General features: G+C 40.7%; 1 protein-coding gene across 1 annotated transcript; it reads right to left on the bottom strand.

The window, feature by feature from the left end:
• Positions 1 to 1,710: 1,710 nt before the first annotated feature.
• EFCAB12 (EF-hand calcium binding domain 12) lies at positions 1,711 to 20,570 on the bottom strand. Its single transcript, XM_014059155.2, has 10 exons — positions 20,196 to 20,570; positions 18,243 to 18,750; positions 15,696 to 15,881; positions 14,949 to 15,102; positions 12,871 to 13,085; positions 10,293 to 10,506; positions 8,182 to 8,317; positions 6,909 to 6,992; positions 4,512 to 4,619; positions 1,711 to 2,160 (listed from the first exon to the last, which is right to left on the bottom strand). The coding sequence occupies exons 1-10, from the start codon at positions 20,294 to 20,296 to the stop codon at positions 1,902 to 1,904; spliced, it is 1,965 nt and encodes a 654-aa protein (XP_013914630.2). The 5' UTR covers positions 20,297 to 20,570; the 3' UTR covers positions 1,711 to 1,901.
• Positions 20,571 to 20,762: the final 192 nt, after the last annotated feature.

Raw genomic sequence — 20,762 nt, forward strand, 5'->3', positions numbered from 1 at the left:
AAGCTGAATCAATTAGGACATTTTTAGGAAACCCGACAAAAGCCTTGCTAGTGGTCTCTTAGTATAAGGGCTCAAAGAATATCAGACACTTCCTAAATGGAATTTTGTAATCCTCCAAATGGTAGCTTTTAATCGGTATGCAAAATTGTGTGCAGCTACAATCACCTGTAAGATTTGACTGAATTTGTTGATTTCATGAAGTGTGCTGTGATAATGGGCTCACCATGAATATCAACAAGAAACACAACTGATCTCTTTAATGAAATGATGATGGGCTTTTAAAGTTAGATACTGATCTTATGCTTCAATGATTCTAGCAATGCAAGACTGATCTTTATTCTATTTGAGGAGTAGAGTTATACCTTAAAATTTGTGTATGACAATATGGAAAAACTCTTCAGTCATTTGGATCGAGAAAGCCCTGTACACTGTAAGGCTTCCCATTTCTACAGTGGAGCATATTGTATGTAGATACTAAAGGATGAGACAAAAACTGATCATCTTCCATCTCTATTGGGAAAGATTATGACGGGAGGTGTACATTTTAGAGGGGGGGAGGTAGAGAGGACATAGGTTGATAAAACTATCTGCAGTGTAGGAAGATTATAAACAAGGGAATTTCTTCCTTGTAAAGGGGGAGATCAGGGCAGCTTAGGGGTTTTCCAGATGTAATGTGTTGATCACACTGGAAACGGAATGCTTAGGCAAAGTCTTGTGGCTTGATCCAACACATTCATTTTGCCTGAAGATGCCAGGGCACAAAATTGGGACATTCTGCCAACCAAATATGTCTTCTTCCACACAACCCTTGCATGTGAGAGGGATCTCAGAGTCCTAGTGGACAACCACTTAAATATGAGCCAGCAGTGTGCTGCCAAAAAAACCAACACAGTTCTAGACTGCATAAACAGAGGGATAGAATCAAGATCACGTGAAGTGTTAATACCACTTTATAATGCATTGGTAAGGCTACACTTGGAATACTGCATCATTTTGGCCACCACGATGTCAAAAAAGATGTTGAGACGCTAGAAAGACTGCAGAGAAGCGCAACAAAGATGATTAGGGGACTGGAGGATAAATAAAACATAAAGAACACTTGCTGGAACTGGATATGTCTATTCTGATGAAAAGAAGGACTAGGGGAGACATGATAGCAGTCTTCCAATATTTCAGGGGTTGCACAAAAAAGAGGAGAGTCAAACTATTCTCCAAAGCACCTGAGGGTAGGACAAGAAGCAAGGGATGGAGACTAATCAAAGAGAGAAGCAGTTTAGAACTAAAGAGAAATTTCCTGCAGAACAATTAATCAATGGAACAACTTGCCTCCAGAAGTTGTAAATGCTCCAGCACTAGAGGTATTCAAGATGTTGGATAACCATTTGTCTGAAGTGGTATAGTGTTTCCTGCCTAAGCAGGGGGTTGGACTAGAAGACCTCCAAGGTCCCTTCCAACTCTGTTATTCTACTGTAGAATTCTCCTTCAACCTACTCAGTATTATTATAACAGTGTTTATACGTCTCCTGCAATAACAGTGGATAATGTGCAACCAAACTAGAAGAGTCTGTTTGACTGTCAAAGCTAATGGGAACCATACCCCCATTTTACCAATTTCCCACCCATTGAAAAATGGGTATACTGTATCTCCTGTTTTGTGTACCTCTCTCTGTTTCTAAGGAGGGAATAGAAGCAAAGCTGTTTCCAAAAAACCCAGGTTTTCAAACCTTTCATTAAAAATCTGTAGCATGATCATTCACGCAACATGCTTAAAGTACATAGAAATTGATTGATTGAAAACCCCTTTCATCAGGCCATAATTTTGTCATATTGTACATATGGGATTATGAACCTCCATTAGTCCAGTGCAGCAGATTTCTTGGTCAAGTTCTTCAAAAATGCCATCAAATGTAATAGTTATGTTTGCGAGATTCTGGATCCCCTAAGGTCATGTATCCCTTGTCGTTGACCGGCCAGTTGCGGCGTGGAACGTTAATACCAGGATTGACCGGAGCCGTGTGAGAAGCACGACTGAACAGAACTTCACTTCTATCCAGTCTTAATTCAGGTAGATACAAGTACAGCTTATCAAGAAGATGCCCCGGCCAGAAATTATTAGGGTTGGTCAATGGATTCAGGCAGTGATACATTCTCCTCAGTTCTCTGCAAGCAAATAATATGATCATGAAACAATATACAGAAAGAACAAGGTGGAGATTTAATAAAATGAAGATTTGTCATTTTGCCAAAAAAAGAAAGAAATATTCAGGGTTTGAACGTAAGCTGCGCTGTGGCTGCTTTGATTCCAAATTTGGCAGAATGCCACTATGCAGTGCAAGCAATTTTTAGGTTTAAGTTTAATTTAGGTTTAATATGCTGAGCCAATGCAATTAATATGAAATTCCTGTACATGCACAAATAAAAAATTAAAGGGGAACTGACATTTTATTGTTGTCACCTTAATGAGAATGAATCCCAAGTCTAAATAAAAATAAAGTACTGTAACTTAAATCCTAAGTGCAAACTAAAAGGCTTGGGCCCAGCTGATCTGCAACACTGCCTCCTGCTGGAACTCACTTGCATCTGCATTATGTGTCCTGAGAAATTTGATTGCTAAAACAGAAACGACGTGAAACTGACTTGAACAAATAAGTATATTTTAAAGTCAGATACATTTTAATTTAAAAATAAAAACTAATAAAACTAACAAAAATATTTTTCTTTTATGAACTGTAACAATAGGCAGTTCTTTGCATGTATGGGTTGATTGGGACAGGGACGCAACGTCTAATAAACAGATTTACATTTGCTTTTACTATCGTATTTCTATTTGGGTGCTGCATTTGAATTTTTTACAATTATTTTTTATGTGTATGATTCTTAATAACTGGATTTAAATAAATTTCCCCAAACCTGGGCATTATCTAGAGGTATACACATCATTTTCCAGAATTCTCCTGCTGGAGTGACCATTGCTGAAAATTCTGGGAATTTAAAGGCATTTATGTTGAGAAAAGGTAGGTTAAAAACATCAGATTTAATTACTGTATGAATGACGTTAAAATACATTGGAAAAAAATCGTCTACCTCTTTCTCCATTTTAAGCTCTACAGCTCAGAAATGATTGTCAGTTGAATCTGACTTCTTTGGAGCTGATTTATAGATACAGTGTTAAAGATGAAATGAAACTAATCAAGCTTGTGAGCTTATGAAGATATTAGACAAAGAAGATAAATTTATCAATGGCCAGTACTGTGTTTCCCTGAAAATATGAGAGACTTATTTTCTTTTGACCCCCCCCCCAAATAAGCGCTTGACCTTATTTTCGGGGAGGTCTTACTATTTTTGAGGTGCAAGAGTGTAGTCACCTCATGGCTGCTGCTGTGTTGCAATATTTTCAGGGAGACTTATTTTCGAGGGAGGGCTTATTTTAGCGCATGCACTCAAAATCCCGATTGGGCTTATTATCTGGGGAGGTCTGATTTTCAAAAAATTAGAAAAATTGAATGGGACCTTTTCTGAGTATTTGGGGTGGTGTAAGGGCAAAACACCTTACCTTAAAAGGGAGGGGGAATTGGCATTTTTGGATGTTTATTGTTTTGAAATGGCACTGTAAGTGCCCGTGACACTAAGTCAGCTATTCTGCCCCTTAAAATCCACCCCAAATGCCACAACACAGGGAGGGAAGAAACAAGTCTAGGATTCCCACTGCAACTATCAAAGGATTCCAGGGTGTGCAAGCAGTCATTATATACTTGACTTTTAGCATTGCCCGCTATGGTTTATGAGATATTAAAAAACTAAACACAATGCTGAAGTCCTCATGCTCGTAATCTTTTCTTTAAAATATTAATTAATTAATTAATTAAAATATTATTTTAAAAGTGAAGGGTGTTGAAAGAAAGGAGCTTAGAAACTGAAACTGGGGGCTGGTTTGCTCAAACCAGTAGTAAAAAATGCTTAACAGAGTAAAAAAAAAAAATTACAACGATCAGCTGTGCTGCGTGATGGTAGGAACATTATTTTTAGCATTTGGGGTCTGTTTTTGTTCCCAGGAGGCCTTCCTGAGGAGCAGGGTTGGTTGCTCCCAGAAAGAAAGAGAGAGAGGGGGGAGGGAAGGGAGGAAGGACCACAAACCTGGCACTAGACACAACTTCAGAGGATACCTTGAAAGACCACAGCAATCCAGGGCTGGAAGGGACCTAGAGATCATCTAGTCCAACCCCCTGCTCCAGCAGGACATTGTTAAATTGAGTTTCTGTCTTTTGCCCCCCCCCCCAGTCACATGACTACATAGCCAAGTCCATGCAGTCACATGACTCCCCCCCCAAACCATACCCACAGAATCAGTAGGAAAAATGGGGGGGGAGATTTTAAAATGTTATGAATGAAGAACGGGAAGGAAGCAAATTATCAGGTGATCAAGTAGAATCAAGAATTTATAATAATCTCTATGCCAACTTCTAGACAGATATAGATATGCCGAGTTCAACAAAAGAAATGTAACGTCATACCTTTCCATGTATTTTTTTGCAAACGCATCTGGACCCTCAAACAAATTTTCATCAAAAAATTGCTCATTCCAAATATCTGACGGAGGTTGTAGTCTTTTGGAGTGTTTACTGCAAAGCATAAAGAATTTCAATTTAGAATCAATTGGTATTGTAAAAAAAAAAGTTGGACAGCTGGATCGCAAAAAAAAAGAAGGAAAAAAAGAAATGCCACAATGTGGAGTGTATATTGGTGAATGAAAATAACAGGCCAGCCCAGCGCTCAGCAACTTTAAGATGTGTGGACTTCAATTCTAATCTGCCTGGGGAATTCGATAGTTGAAGTTCAACATTAAAATTGCTGAGGTCAAAGAACACTGGACTAGAATCATAGCCTCTGCTCTCAACATAAAGTCTCTGCTAAGCTACCATTATGGTCAATTATTTGCTATCCCCCAGAAAAAAACTACCCCTAATTTTCTCTCCATCTGTAAGAGAAGAGATGAAGAAGGGCACCTTTGTATGGCCAGCTATCAAGGTAGGACAGCATCAAAATAAGACTTCCTTTAGCTTTATACCGTTTTCCTTCTTTTACTATTACACCCATGATCACATATGGCTGGACAGCCCAATGCTGAAATAATCCAAATTTCCTTTGTAAAGTAAAGCTAGGAAGAGAGATCTTACATTCACATGCATTCCCAAATTGCTAGTACATACCGTGTTTCCCCGAAAATAAGACAGGATCTTATTTTCTTTTGACTCCTGAAATAAGCACTTGGCCTTATTTTCAGGGAGGTCTTATTATTTTTGAGGTGCAGAAGGTGACGAACATGGTCACCTCATGGCTGCTGCTGTGCTGCAATATTTTCAGAAGGCTTATTTTAGTGCATGTACTCAAAAGCCCAATTGAACTTATTATCCGAGGAGGTCTTATTTTCAGGGTAGTAATCTAAATAGCTGCACTCTAAAGAATCAGTTATATCTTTGCAATGATAACTTTGCCTAATCTACAAATAAATTGCATTTTATTGTTTTTAGCCTCATACCACACATCCCTCAATTTGAGATTATTAATCCAACATAGATTTCAAGTAATTCTATTGGAAGTTTAAGAAATTCCCACTATAATATTTGTAAAAGTTTGCTAACATTGCAAGTCTCTTAGCAAACTACCCAACGCTGTTAGCATAAAAACCGCTGGAAACTGAAAACAAAATTTTACGATAATTGGCTAATACCAGAGTACATTCATGATTCTGTGTTTTGCCCACTGAAAACAATACACTGTTCAATCCTATTGCAGAAATTTTGCTGATCTCATGGCAAAGAAATAGTTTATAAGATGTTTGCATCTATTATTCCCATAGCAAAATACTTTTTCCAATAGTATGCAGGATTATATAGAATAATATTGATTAACAACAAAAAACAATGTTATGTGGCAGGCGAGCCACATGTCCAGGAAAAAAATAGTAATTTCTACAAAGAACAAAAAAAATCAGTTATGCAGAATGGCTAAGTCAAATCGAATACAGATAGTCTTTGATTTACAACTGTAATTGAGCCCTGAATTATGATTGTAAATTGTTGCAGATGTAAATCTAGGCATCATGTGACCAGATTTGAAATTACAACCATTCTTACCACAGTTGTTAAGTGAATACAGTGGTTATTAAGCAAATCTATTTTTTCCAAAGGGTGTTTTTTTTTGTTGGAAACCAGAGCAATATGTTGTGAATTATGTTCATGTGACTCTGGGATCCTTCATCCAGCCCACGGGTGGGCTAATGGGGGCTCACAAGGGTTCGGGAGAATCTCTAGCTAAGATTCTGTGCAATTTAGAGAACCCTCAAATCCCACTCCTGGCTGGCCCCGCCCATCCCATCAGGACTCCCCACACAGCCCATTTTGGATGCAGGTAAGTGCAGGGTGCATGCGGAGGCTTGGGGAGGTCAAAAAAGAAGCCCCCCGGAGCTTGGGGAGGTTGTTTTTGCCCTCCCAGCAGCTCGGGGAAAGCCTCTGGAGCCTGGGGAAGGCAAAAACACCCTCCCCCCGCTGTGATGCAGGAGGCTGACTAGACCATGCCAAACATGGCTATGCCCACCCAGCAACCAGGCAGAGATCCCCTTACTAAAAATTTTGAAGCCCACCCCTGAGCCAGCCATAATGGTGAATCAATTGCCGAGTGCCCAAAATGTGATTGTGTGACCAGAGGGTGCATATGTAGCCCCTATAACTCCAAAAATGGGTTGTAGACATTTGTAGGGGAGATTTCTTGTGATTTCAAATGGACATTAAGCAAACCCTTGTAAATCGTGGCCTACCTGTAGGGAAGGGAAATGAAAGTGCTTGTGGATACTGAAGCTCCATCATTCCAAGAGCTTTTTAGATAATAATTCCATTCTACTGAATACGTACCACGTCAGTTTCTTAAATTCCCTAAATGATTTCCAGCGGTGGGCCAGAGACGCCCTTTGGACCAATTTAATTGGTTTTGGTTTTCTAGAAGAAGTAAACAGAAAAAGTGAACAGAAATTGAGGGATTAGGATCAGACCGGTCCTCTTCAAGCTGATGTTTTTTAGATGTGTTAGAGTATAATTCATTTTTTTTTTATCCCAAAGCTGCTTTTTCAAGAGACAGCTAGATTTTCTTGTTTTTCTTTGAAGGTGTTTCGCTTCTCATTGAAGAATCCAAGGAGCTGAAGAAGCTTTTTGGATGAGAAGTGATCATATCCAAAGCTTCTGGAAAGCCTGTTAAAGCTTTGGAGGAACCACATAACACCTCAGATTCTCTGTACCTATCTTCAGAGACATTTGCTCTAAGTTAGGTTTGCATGAAACTTAAATAAATGAGGATTCGGAGGTTTTAGAATAAAAAAAGCACTAATGAAGAGGAAAAAATGCTGTTGGGGTTTGCTATTATAGAGTAAGTTTGCGCCTAAGTAAAAGCAAACCCTATCATGCTTCTAGCGCTGTATCCTGCTAATTTATGGCAGTGTAGAATGTTCTCAGTGGTAACATGTATACCAAATATACTTGTGATACCTTAGTTTTAGATTATCCAAAAATTAGTTATTGATTAGTCCACAAAAAGCATATTTGTTTGCCTATGTATATGTACCCAACTGGAAGATAATTACTGTAATAGGAGAATAATCCAGGGTATATTTCTGCAAAATAGCAGATAAAAACAAACAAAAAATCTCTGGTTTTAACAGTGATATGCTAAACCTATGATGGCGAACCTATGGCACCTGTGCCAGAGGTGGCAGGCAGAGCCGTCTCTGTGGGCACACAAGCCATCGCCAGCTGTTCTTCTGGTTTCTGGTGAATGTGCACTGGCCAGCTGGTCTTCATGCGTGCCAGAGCACTGAAGACCAACTGGCCGGTGCGCATGCCGGAAACCCGAATACCAGCTGGCCTTTGGGTTTCTGGTGCTCTGGCGGATGCAAAGACCAGCTGGCCAGCACACAAGCGTGCTCCGGAAACCCGACGACCAGTTGGCCGGTGTGCGCATGTGCATTGGCTAGCTGGTCTTCGGGTTTCCGGTGCTCCGGTGTGCGCATGCATGCACATGCACATTGCAGTTTGGTGCCGAAAAGGTTTGCCATCACTGTGCTAGACCAAGAATTTGTGTGAACACGTAGAGTGGTTAATTCATCTCTGTGTGTGCATGACAAATTAAACAAACCTTTCCACGACTTTGGAAGAGCTTTCTCCTTCAGATTCCCCCAGGTAAACAGAATTATCAATATATCCCCCTGGCTGCCTCAACTTCCGGATGTCTTTTCCGAGTCTCAGGAACCTGTCTCCTGGGTACAGCAGACCTATTGTACACAATATTTTTTTTTAAGAACATATGTAACATACTACACAGACTAGTAGTTGTGGACCTCGATCTTTTATGAGAGTCACAGAGAATTAAAAATTAAAACATTAAAATAAAACAGAACAAGATATAATGCTATATTATAGTAGCGATGAGATCATTGATGGGTGGCCAAAGTCTGCCTAATTTTACAGAAAGTGTAGCAGACTTTTACTATGTTCTAGGTGACTGTATCATACTGATTCAATAGTAACACCTATTTATATACGAGATCAGAATTCCCCAGTATTTTATCAGGTGCCAATAACTCATGTCTATGAATCTTCATAGAGGGTACAACGTAAGAAGTCAAATTAATGGGTCCTTGCCTGCAGGGGCACAATATCAGCTCATATAGTGCATATAGGGAGAAAGAAAGAAAAAAAAAGAAAAGAAATAAAGTTTTAGGTCACTATTTGAAGTGACTAAAAATTGAGATTGTTAGCAGTAAAAGGAAGGAATATAAAGTTAGTTTATTGATCAAGGTTAAAATAGATGTGTTGTTTTCTCTGATAACCATTAATGTACTTTTGCTGCCCCCAGGACTGAAATGATGAGGCTTTAATGATTTGTTTATAAATAAGAGATAGGATATGGGTAGAAGAAACTATTTGTTGCTTTTTAAGAGGAGATTGGTTACTAAAATTATTTATATGAAGAGGCTTTCTCTTTTCTTTTTAATTTGTATTAGTTTTACTGTTTTAATTAGGTTTAATAAAATTACTATTAAAAAAGTAAATAATACCTTATTCTCCTACTATGTTGCATTACCTGTTACAGCTACATTACAATTTTAAGTTATTCAGTTGTTTTCTAAGAGCACCAATCACTGTTTCTGAACAACAGACCAGCAGCTGGATTCAAAATGGCCCAGGAAAATCAACTGTGCAGACTCAAGGGGCATTTTAAACCTTACAGGTAGCATCAATTGAAAACCATAAATTTTATCCATGATTTTATCAGTTAGCACTATTTATGGCAGGAAGTTTCTTCAAAAATGATGGAGCAATGTCTATATGTAATTGACAATCTGCAGTATGGATCACACAGTTATTCTTTTTTATTTGAAAGTTGGGAAGTTGGGTAATTTATTGGGCCTCAATAAGGAAACAAGCCTGGGACAGCAACTTTAACTCAGGGTTTGAGACAAGCTCACAAAACAAACCTGATATAGTGTTGTATACAAGCCAAGGTGGAGCTATAGAAATCTAATGAAATGCATAAATATCTGATGGATCCCAACATGTGCTATAGTATTTTCTTATCAGTGTCCTTTGAATTTACAAGCCTTTCCCTCTGTTTAGATCAGGGGTAGTCAACCTTTTTATACCTACCGCCCATTTTTGTATCTCTGTTAGTAGTAAAATTTTCTAACTGCCCACCGGTTCCACAGTAATGGTGATTTATAAAGTAGGAAAGTAACTTTACTTTATAAAATTTATAAAGCAGAGTTACAGCAAACCCCTACCGCCTACCATGAAAGCTGGAACGCCCACTAGTGGGCAGTGGGGACCAGGTTGACTACCACTGGTTTAGATGGATGATGATTATGCAACTTTAGAGGAGAATAACATTTTAGTTTTTCTCAGCTATTAGACTAGTAGGCACTTCAGGAACCTGCCTTTGAAATCGTAAGGATTAAAAAAATATTTTTATTTTAATTCACAGTGCTGCACTGAGCTATTCAACACAATCTTTAGCATCCTTGTTTAGAAACGGCATGAAACTTCATGAGACCTGATTTCTAAGCGCTATCACAACACTACTAAACTCATTTCCCCAAATTTAGAAATACAAAATATCCTTCCACATAACATTTTTGTCTGCTAGTGGTTTCCCTCTTGAATCTATAAAGCTGGAACACAAAATTGAATTATTTGTATTGGGCTGCTTGATATAAGGCACTCATTCCAATTCCGTGGGTCTTTTCATACCTCTTTTTAGCGCTCTTTCTGAAATTGGAATTCCATATTTTTCGCAAAGCTTGACACACTGAACGTAGACATAGTAGCATGCCAGTCGATGCTGGTCCACCAATTCTCCCATTTCACCCTTTAGGCAACATGGCAAGCAGTGACTATCGATAACTGGGTCGCCAGACCTCACTAGTCTGCACTGTTCCGCAAAGTGTAATGGATTTGTCTTCCTCTGTAAAAAAAAAGACAGTGTCTGTCGTAAAACAATAAAGGTAAAGGTTCTTCTCGCACATATGTGCTAGTCGCTCCTGCCTCTAGGGGGCAGTGCTCATCTCTGTTTCAAAGCCTAAAAGCCTGTGGCTGCCATGACTAAACGCCAAAGGTGCACAGAACTCTGTTATCTTCCAACCAAGGTGGTCCCTATTTTTCTACTTGCATTTTTACATGCTTTCGAACTGCTAGGTTGGGAGAAGCTGGGACAAGTAACGGGAGCTCACTCTGTTACGTGGTGCTAGTGATTTGAACTGCCGACCTTTCTGATCAACAAGCTCAGCGTTTTAGCCACTGAGCCACCGTGTCCCTATAAAACAATAGTGTTATGCAATAAATTTTACTATACTGCTAAAGTTGTAACAAAGTGAGGAATGAATTAAAAGGACAGAGACATTTTTTTTATCCTATTGCAAGAAAAAAACCCAGCTCTCTAGGCAGACCTTTACTGAAAATGGATTGAAAAAATGTGTTTGTAAGATGTGAACTGGGGACACTTGCTACATAGAAATAATAACGACTTTGCAGCAACTGCTCTAAGCAGCCAATTCTTAATGTCAAAGTCACATTCCAGTTTATAAAATCTCTGCCTTACTGCTAAGGGAAACTTTAGAGCAGACCTGTCAAACTGGTGCCCCACAGGCCACGCCCATCCTGGCTCCGTAAAGGCAAAAAAAAGTCACAATCCGGCCATTGGTGCGATCAAGTTTGACGCTCATGCTTTAGAGGGCATACCCACTATCACAAACAAATATTTTAGTTCAGAGGAAATCGGTACTCCATGGGATCTTCCCATTTGCATCTGCCATTTCTGCATTTTATACTGAACAGGTGTTGTGTTCTTATCATTATCCCAGGGGAGGAGGAGGAAGTTGTGTTAGATATGTTTGCTGCCTTGAGTTATTTGTAATAATGATAAATAAGTAAAAATAAATAAATGTCACCCATTAGTCGCGAGATAAGTCAGGTTGCCTGTTAGCAGTGCGGGGTTTCTACTGGTTCAGCCGAACCAGTAGGAGTTTGGCGGCCTGGGTCGCTGGAATCGGCAGCGACCCAGGCCTGCTATGCCCCCGAACCTATAGCACCGCCATCTTGTTTTTGGCTTCTGCACATGCGCAGAACAATTTTTATTGTACTGTGCATGCGGCAAAGTGCGTGTTGCGCACCCATGGGCAAACTGGCAGTAGTGGCTGCCAGAACCCACCCCTGCCCGTTAGCATCAGGGAAAAGTGGCAATAGACAGCATAGAGATGGGCAACAGGGAGAGCAAGTTCCTAAGTGTATACTTTTTAACCAACTCAACCAGCTTTAACTCAGCAATGGTGAAACTCATTACATCATCTAACCTGATTGAAAATAGGAAAACTGCTGTTCAAGATCCAGAGAAGGTACTACTCCCTTAATAGAAAGATGATGGGATTGGTCAGCAATTATACATGCTAGGCTCTTCCAGAGTGATAGAGTGACCTCTGTTGCCAAGTGAACACTAATAGGGAACTACTTTGGCAGACATCTTCAGGAATGCTGCCTCATTGGGCTTTTTCACTTTTTCACTCTTCTCTGTTGCTGTTTCTTTCCCCTACATTTCAAAGAGCCCTGGTGGCACAGTGGTGGAACATTGTAGGCTAACTCTGCCCACTGCTAGTTCGATCCTGGCTGGCTCAAAGTTATTCAGCCTTCCATCCTTCCAAGTTTGGAAAAATGAGGACCCAGATTGTTGGGGGAGAGGGGCAATATGCTGATGCTGTAAAGCACTATGAAGTGGTATACTCCGTATTTTTCAGAGTATAAGACTCATCGGAGTATAAGACACACCAAGATTTTGAAGAGGCAAACTAAAAAAAAAAAATTGCACTGTGCAGACCTCCCGAAAATGGACCGTTTTTTGTCAAAAAAGGGGCTTGCATAGCTTTTAGGTGGCTTCCAGAGTGGTCCTGGGGGGCAAAACCGGACCATTTTTCGCTCAGTTTTGCCCTCCCCAGCCCCCAGGAGCTCTCTGGAAGCCTCCTAAAGTCTATGCACGGCCCTTTTTGCAAAGGGGGTGGGGTTTCAGGAGGCCAAAAATGCTGTATTCAGTGTATAAGACGCACTCAGATTTACACCCTCTTTTTTGAGGGAAAAAGGTGCATCTTATGCTGTAAAAATATGGTAAGTCTAAGTGCTATTGCTATTTATTGAAATATTTAGTGATTTATCCAAATTACTATAAAATGAAATGGCCTTCTGCCTATAATTCATCCTTACTTTGTGAAACCAGCTAGTAGTCCCTTCGCATGATCCAAAGCAAATGATTTGAGGGTAGAGTCAGGCCACAAAAATACAGTACCTTTAGTCGCCGTCTGGTTTCCTTGTATCTCTTCCCAACTATTTCCATTTCACTATAAGTTAAGTGCCTGCGATCTGGGTTGGTGTCGATGGGAGGAACTTTCAAATGGTTTGACTTAGGTTGAAAAGCTACATGAGAAGTTATACTGGACTTGGCATGAGCAAATATATCTGCTTTTGAAGAGATGGATGCAGATTTTGCCATAGGTAATGGCTCTTTAACATTGTTATTAAAACAAAGGAAAGAAAACAGAAAATAGATTATAAAGGCATCAATATTTCTTTCTCATCTATTCACCCCCCCCCCCAGCAATTATTGAGCTGTTTTATCATGCTGGCTTTATCTTAGTTCAGGAAATACTTTCTCAGAAATTAGAAAAATGTCCTATCTTACTTTGATATTCAACAGTTAGCATTCACAATAATTACTAGATATTCAACAGTTAGCATTCACAATAATTACTAATCTGCAATGTTTTAGATCTCTATTAACATAACTAAAATAACTAATACATACTGTATGGATATATATGACTGTTGCTTATTTCCTTTCATATATTAAATTGCCAAACTACAAGCCAACCTAGTATAGCCGATACCCATACAGTATTATGTCACTAACTGGCACGTCAATTTTTCTTAAGTTATTTATATATTCCCCAACTTGCTAGCCTTCAAATATTTTGGAATTATAGTCTAGAAATTCCAAATACAGTAACTTAAAAAAACACCTTCGATATTTGTTTATGATGCCATCAGCAACTAACTCAGTAAATTAGAACTACAGGATCAAAGTTATCAGGAACTGAAAACTACCGTATTTTTCAGAGCATAAGACGTACCTTTCCCCCTACCCCCAATAGAGGGTGAAAATCTTGGCACGTCTTATACTCCAAATGCAAAAACAGGATGTGCGTTCCTCCTGGCCAGATCCATTTCCCGGGCCAGGAGCAGAAGGCGACAGCTCTCCGCCTAGGTTGTCTGGAGAAGCGGGAGGCTGAGCAGCGAGCCACCTTGCCTTACGCCTCCTGTGCAGTGCCTGCTTCACCTGCCCCTTCTCCAGACGACCCAGGCGAAGCAGCCGGCAGTGGGGGAGAGGGCAGGAAAGGCATGGGGTGGGGGCATGCAGCTCCTCTCAACCTGCTGGAGCCCACTGGTGGCAGCTTCCCCATCCAGGTGCAGCATGATCAGAAGCGGAGGCAGTTCACCGTCCGCTCGAACAGCTGTCACGATAAAGCTGTCCTGCTGTATGAATATGTAGGAAAGAGGGTGGTGTATCTTCAACCGGACTAGCGGAAGGCAGATCTGAAACGAAGGCGTTCCAGGCGGCAGAGGTCACAGTAACTGCCTTATGCCTCCTGCGCAGTGCCCACTTCCCGAGTTCTGACCCCCGCGCTTCCCAGGGCTGCTTCGGGAATCAGGCTCTGACTGAAGCAGCAAAGGTGCAGGAGGCTTTCTGGGAAATCCCTGTTTATGAGATGGCAGTGTCCAGAAGGACTGAAGTGCTGAGTCTCTATCGAGCCTTGCTGCAAGAAAGCCTACAGTTATAGGCCTACGGTTCGATGCCTACGGTTATAGATAGGAAGACGGGGTGTCTCAGAAGCCTTTGGTACTAAGTCTCTCTTCTGCCCCCCTGAAAACCATACCCAATCTTCCCCCTCCCCCTCCAGTTAAATACGCATATGGTGATAGGGTTTGTTTTAAATGGATAAAAAGCTTCTTATCAAAATCCGAGTGGAAGTGAGGATCCCCGCTGTCTGGAATCACCCGAAAATGCGAGGCACAGGGGGGCGATGGTCTGTGGCAATCTCTGCAGCCTGGAACAGCTGATTGGGGGTATTCCACTTGGCATTCAGCTGCTCCTGCTGAATCAGGCTGCAATAACGTGCTGAAGCTGACCAGGCTGTTTGCTGCAATGACACTAGCCAGATTAATACCGATGAATGCTCATAGGCAGAGGCAGAAACTTTTTTTCCTGTTTTCCTCCCCCCAAAATAGGGTGTGTCTTATACTCTGATGCGTCTTATAATCTGAAAAATATGGTATTCAATCATCGGTTTTGATTTGGTTCCTTGTTACCTTGCTTTGTCTGTTTCCAGTTATCCTTTACATTTTCCAGCCATAATCTTTGACATTCAGCTAAGTCAGCACCAGTTATAGTATGTCCTTTCTTTGAAACGGTGAGAAAGACAACGATATCTTCTAACTCACTTTTACTGATAGGCACCTTGGTCTAGAAACAAATAGAGAATAATAATTGCAGTGAGGACTGGGACTTGACATGGTATAAAAATCCAAGGGGAAACAGCTATTTCAAACAGAACAATTTCTTACATTGGTATCTTCTCAGTATAGCAAGATACAAACAAACTTTTCACTTTCAATTATTACTATGTGCACAAGCCTTGATTTAATGAGAAATATGTGCATGGAAACAGAATGAGCGGTCTTTCATGAGAAATCATGCAGTCCAATGATTGCAATACAAGCAATGCACACTTTGACACCAGCAAATTGCAAACTGATGATGCTCATGTGATTCCCTTCACTAAAAAATGCTATAAAGCAGTTGAAATTCTTTCTTTTTACTAGGACCTCCGTGCTATATTTTCACACACAGATACTCTCATTCAGGTACGGATATGTGAATGGAAACTATTTTCATATAACATGCTTCTAAAGAATTAGGGTATGTAAATATGATATTAAGCTAGGTGCGCTTGGCCAATCACTCTCTTTCGCTCAACCCTAGAAAGAAGCAGTGGCAAACCATCTCTAAAATCTTGCCAATAAAAATTCAGGGAGTATAAGTGTTTTCCCACATACCTCCTGGATAATTCTAAGGAAATCCACTCTTTTGAATTTCATTGTCTTGCTCCTGTCAGCTTTTTTGAAGAGATCCACAAGCTTGAGTTTTTGCTTATGCAGAAGGTTTTGTAGTGTAATAATAGATTGCGGATACGGAGCCCGAATAAAAGGTGTAGTTTTCACTGGTTCAATCTTCGGTACGGCCTGCAGAAGAGATATCCAAACATTTTTAAAGGATTATATTCCACTTTGTTTTAATGAAGCAGAAATGCAAAGACTTGGTTACCGTATTTTTCGGAGTATAAGATGCACCTTTTTCCCTCAACAAAGAGGCTGAAAATCTGGCTGCGTCTTATACATTGAACACAGCATTTTTGGCCTCCCGAAACCCCGGCCCTTCACCGTCAGAGTCTTTAGGAGGCTTGCAGAGTGCTCCTGGTGGCTGGGGAGGGTAGAAATGAGCGAAAAACGGGCTATTTTTTTACTCAATTTTGCCCCTCCCGACCCCAGGAGCATTCTGTAAGCCTCCTAAAGGCTATGCATGCCCTTTTCTTGACAAAAAACGGGCCCATTTTCGTGAAAAACGGGTGGTTTTTTGCTTGTCCCGCCCCCCCGAAGCGTGACATGACAAAACCTCGCTCGACTAAGCCGTGTCCGATTAAACTGCGTCGCTGACGTCATCAACAGGGCGACAACAGCGAGCGCGTAGAAAGAAGGGCGCTTTAAATAGCGCTTTGAAAGCAAGCCGATTCAACTTAAGGTAAGGGTTAGGTTTAGGGTTAGCTTAAGGGTTACGGTTAGGTTTAGGGTTAGGTTAAGGGTTAGGGTTAGGGTTAGGATTAGGTTTAGGGTTAGGTTAAGGGTTAGGTTTAGGGTTAGGATTAGGTTTAGGGGGGTTAGGTTTAGGGGTTAATTTTAGGTTTAGGGTTTACAGCGTGCTTCTGTCTCCGCGCTGTTGTCGCACTGTTGATGACGTCAGCTACACGGTTTAGTCGAGCGCAGTTTAGTTGAATGCGGTTTTGTGGTGGAACCCCCCGAAGTACTTTACAAACATCCTAAAGGCTATTCATGCCTTTAAAAAAAAAAGACTAATTTTTGAGAAAAACTGCATTTTTGGGAGGTCTGCAGAGTGCAAAAACTTTTTTTTTATTTGCCTCTTTAAAATCTTGGTGAGTTATATACTCCGAAAAATACGGCAGTTTTTCAGTCAGTTCATCAGCTGTATTGCAAAACACAAGCAGATTGGTGGACATATTACGGAAGGCAAAAAACAAACAGACAAGTGGTCTGACATATGTCCTATTTTTATCTCATTTTGTGATTTTACTGATTGCATTTACCGGTCAAATTTATTAATCCAAGGGCTTTGGTAATAATAGAGTAAGAGCTAATGTTATCATTGTATTTGTTTTTGCTACAAAGGAAATCAGAAACAAGACAGGCTCCAATATACTACAATATGGTAGTCCTCGCTTAATGATGTTTGCTTAGCAATCATTTAAAATTATGATGCCCTCCCTCCCCAAATGGTACATACTACCAAGTTCCAGAGTTTTGATGCAGCACCCCATCTCCCCACAGTTCCATGACTGCATTTTGGGCACTTGGCAACAACCAAGTGTTTGCAGTGTTTCTCAGTCACATAACAACAATTTACTTTTTTTTTTTGCTGGTTTCTGGCAAAAGAAAAGGCAAAAAAGAACGAATAGACTCATTTTAATCCTGTGGCATTCATTTTACAATCACTGCAAAAAAAAAAGTCTACAAAATCAGGTTGGTCATGTGGGTACTTCGACTTATGATTGTCCTGATTTAGAAATTTTGGGCTCCTTTACAGTCATTAACTCAAGGACTACCTGTATATAAACACCAAGTCTATACAAATATATTCTCATTCAAGACTAGGGGTGAAATGTTCCAAAGTCTTCCGACTCATAAAAAATAGAAGGAAAAGGCTTTAAATCTGGAAAAGGCATAGATGGCCAGGGCTTCATCTCTGGATTCTGCAATAGGCAGACATTCTCTGCATACATGGCTTCTTTCTTCTCTCCAATAATTCATATAGCCATGCTTTTGCACCTACTGCTGTAAGCAAGTTCCTTAATACAAAAATTAGTGCCCATAGTGCTAAAGATTTATTGGTAGGCTTGGTATGAAGCCTGTCTGAAACGTGAGGTATAATTTTGACTGAGTTCCTCAGACATTGCAATTATCTATTAGATTTTTTTATGCTGCCCTTCCTCTAAAAATATGAGACACACTCCATATTCTTCTTCCTTGCCCTCAATACAACTCTCAGACATAGGCTGGACTGAGAAAGGAGACTGGTTGTACAGCTGGCTAGTCATGAACATCATGGATAACAAGGACTTTTAAATTACACTCCCCCATTATAGTCCCAAACTGTAATCCACAAGTGGAGCCTTCCAGATGTGGTTGAGGAACAACTTACGCCATTCTTCCTGCTGGGTGGGTTAGTTTAGCAAATGCAGTTCGGAAACACCTGGACGATCAAGTCATCAGTTCAGCACCATGACACCATGCTGACTTCCTACTGCGGCTTACCTTACAACGTTGGAATGCCAGCAACTCGGCTTGAATTTTAGCCTCCTTCTCTTTCTTTTCTTCTTTTAATTTCCTCAGGGTGTTTTCTTCTTGTTGAGTGAGAGGCTTCTTTCGAATTAACCATTCCTCCAGATTTACGCAGTTCTCCAACAGTTTATGCAGTTGTTTTCTCTCCTTAATCCAAGCTTCCATACTTATCAGGTCACTCTCCTCAATGAAGGTGCTGACCTGAGGTTCCGGAGGTGCTCTGAACTCCTGAACTTTCTCCACTTCACTGGGGACAGGTGGCCGAGGTTTGTGAATACTAGGAGCCACACTGTCCATGGGTGGTGCAATAATAATACGCCGTCTTGATTTAGGCGGACCAAATCTATTTGGTCTCAATTTAAGGGAATAATAAGGATGTTCATTTCTGAGTTTATATGCTTTAAAGCAATGGCTGAAAATCTTATCTGAGGTCGGTTCTTTAGGCGGTTCTTCAATTAAGGTGGAGTCACTATCACTTTCACTGAAAAGAAGGAATTTGGGTAGAGTCAAAATCATTAATACCACCCATCCAACCTTTAAGAAAAATAAACTACAATAAAACTAAAATACCTAATGGTACATCTGGCAATATTAATTTCTGTAAATATTATTTTCTTGGGGACAGAAATTAAAAAAAAATAACCTAAGATTTCAATAGATATTTTTGGAATTGTATATTTTCAGAAATTATAGAGATGGGATAAAATCTATGTGCTTTCATTTTTTAGGGGAAAGTGAGGCAACAATGCAAAAGTGATTTTCTGCATATTCTTCCCAAACTTCAGATGAGAAAGACAAAGCTTAAGTGTGTCAACAAAATTACATTAAAAATTGTCCAAGTAGAATCCAAAGTGTCTCTCCAGGCAGGGCTGGGACAGAATTCTCTGAAAGTTCCTGCTCTTGCATTGAGCTTGATGGGTCCAAGCACATGAACTGTGGCTAACAGAATGCTTCCAATCTTGATTGGCAGGACCTGAAAATTACAATCTCCCACATATGGAGGGCATCTGGTTGGGGACACCGCTGTGTAAAAAAGTACTAGTAGATAAGAGAAAGGTGGCTTTATTTGTATCCCACTTTTATTATTTTCTACAAATAACTCAAGGTGGCTAAACATATCTAAAACACACGTTCCCCCTCCTATTTTCCCCACAACCACCACTTTGTGGGTCAGGCTGGGCTGAGAGTGACTGGCCCAAAGTTACCCAGCTGGGTATCATGGTTAAGGCAGGACTAGAACTCACTGTCTCAACTTTCTAGCCTAATGCCCTAACCACTAGACCAAACTGGTTCCCTAAAGAAATTCCCTGGCTCTTAAATCTATTCATTCTATCATTAATGCTAAAGAAATAGAGGCAGAGCATTGTCCCAAAGGGGCTTTTCCAAAAGGCAACTGGAATTTCTTGGTTTTCTCCTTGAAAACATTTCATTTCTCATCCCAGAAACTTCTTCAGAACTTGGATGAGAAGCAAAACGTTTTCAAGTGCAGAAAATACAACTTCAGCAACAGAGTGGTCAATGCCTGGAATGCTCAACCTGACTCCATTGTTACATCCTCAAACCCCCACAGCTTCAACCTTAAACTGTCTACCGTAAACCTCACCCCATTCCTAAGAGGTCTGTAAAGGGGACGTGCATAAGCACACCAGGGTGCCTACCGTCCCTATCCTACTGTCCTCATTTATTTGTATTCATTTCTTTCGTTTATGTCCATGTTTATATTTACATCTGCTATCTTGTACGTTTGACAAACTAATAAATACAAATACAAATAAAAGTCAGCGACCGTTCCGATTTCTGCAATCACATCGCACAACCCTACTGATTAACCCCTGAGAAAACAAATAGAAAAATCTCCCCGTTGCCTATTTTTCTACAAAGAGAGAGCTTTATAAATCGGGAGCCCTCTTGCTACATTCTACCAACCCGAGCAATGTAGAAATGGAGTCGTAAAAAGATTGCGATATGTAACTGGTCCCTGAAACATCACTCCGGTTATCTCGAAAAATCCAGCTAAACTGGTCCATTTTGCCCGACGTTGCGACGTGCTAAAGCAGAAACTTCACCGTCGGCTCTTCAGACCCTGGGGGGGAAACAAACAAACAAAAAACTCCGCCGTTTTACTGGGCTGTGCAGAAGACAGGAAAAGCCCGCCGTTCTCTACGATTCTGGAGTCGAGGTGGAAAAAAGCAGGGAGAAAGAATCCTCGTTCCCTTCGCCAAGCTTTCTCTCTCAGCTGCGAGGCAAAATGATCCGACAACGGTGCCCCCTCCCCTCCCTTAACGCACCACCATTAGGGCATAAGGCAAAAATGAGTTTTGGCGGGCACCAAGGCAACGGGCGGGCGGGCGGGCTTGGCTTGCAGTTGATTGGCGCAGCGGGAGAAGATCGAACGTTGTGTTGCAAAGCCGCGAGGACGCCCGTGTCAATTTCGTGCCAGCCCTTCCCGCCTCGGCGCTCCTGCCCTCTTTTCTAAGGGCTGGGACGGGGAAT

This window comes from Thamnophis sirtalis, unplaced genomic scaffold (genome assembly GCF_051295495.1).
Source record: "Thamnophis sirtalis isolate CommonGarterSnake01/CBP01778 unplaced genomic scaffold, rThaSir2_p1.2 scaffold_3, whole genome shotgun sequence".
NCBI lineage: Eukaryota > Metazoa > Chordata > Lepidosauria > Squamata > Natricidae > Thamnophis > Thamnophis sirtalis.

Bases quoted from the DNA above. Each gene is read 5' to 3' on its own strand.
- EFCAB12 (XM_014059155.2), bottom strand. From the start codon at position 20,296: ATGGACCAGTTTAGCTGGATTTTTCGAGATAACCGGAGTGATGTTTCA. The intron at 15,103-15,695 runs GTATGTGGGAAA...ATTTGTTTCTAG, and splicing joins TCCTTAGAATTATCCAGGAG to ACCAAGGTGCCTATCAGTAA. The intron at 8,318-10,292 runs GTATGAAAAGAC...TGTGTACAATAG, and splicing joins AGAAAGAGCGCTAAAAAGAG to GTCTGCTGTACCCAGGAGAC.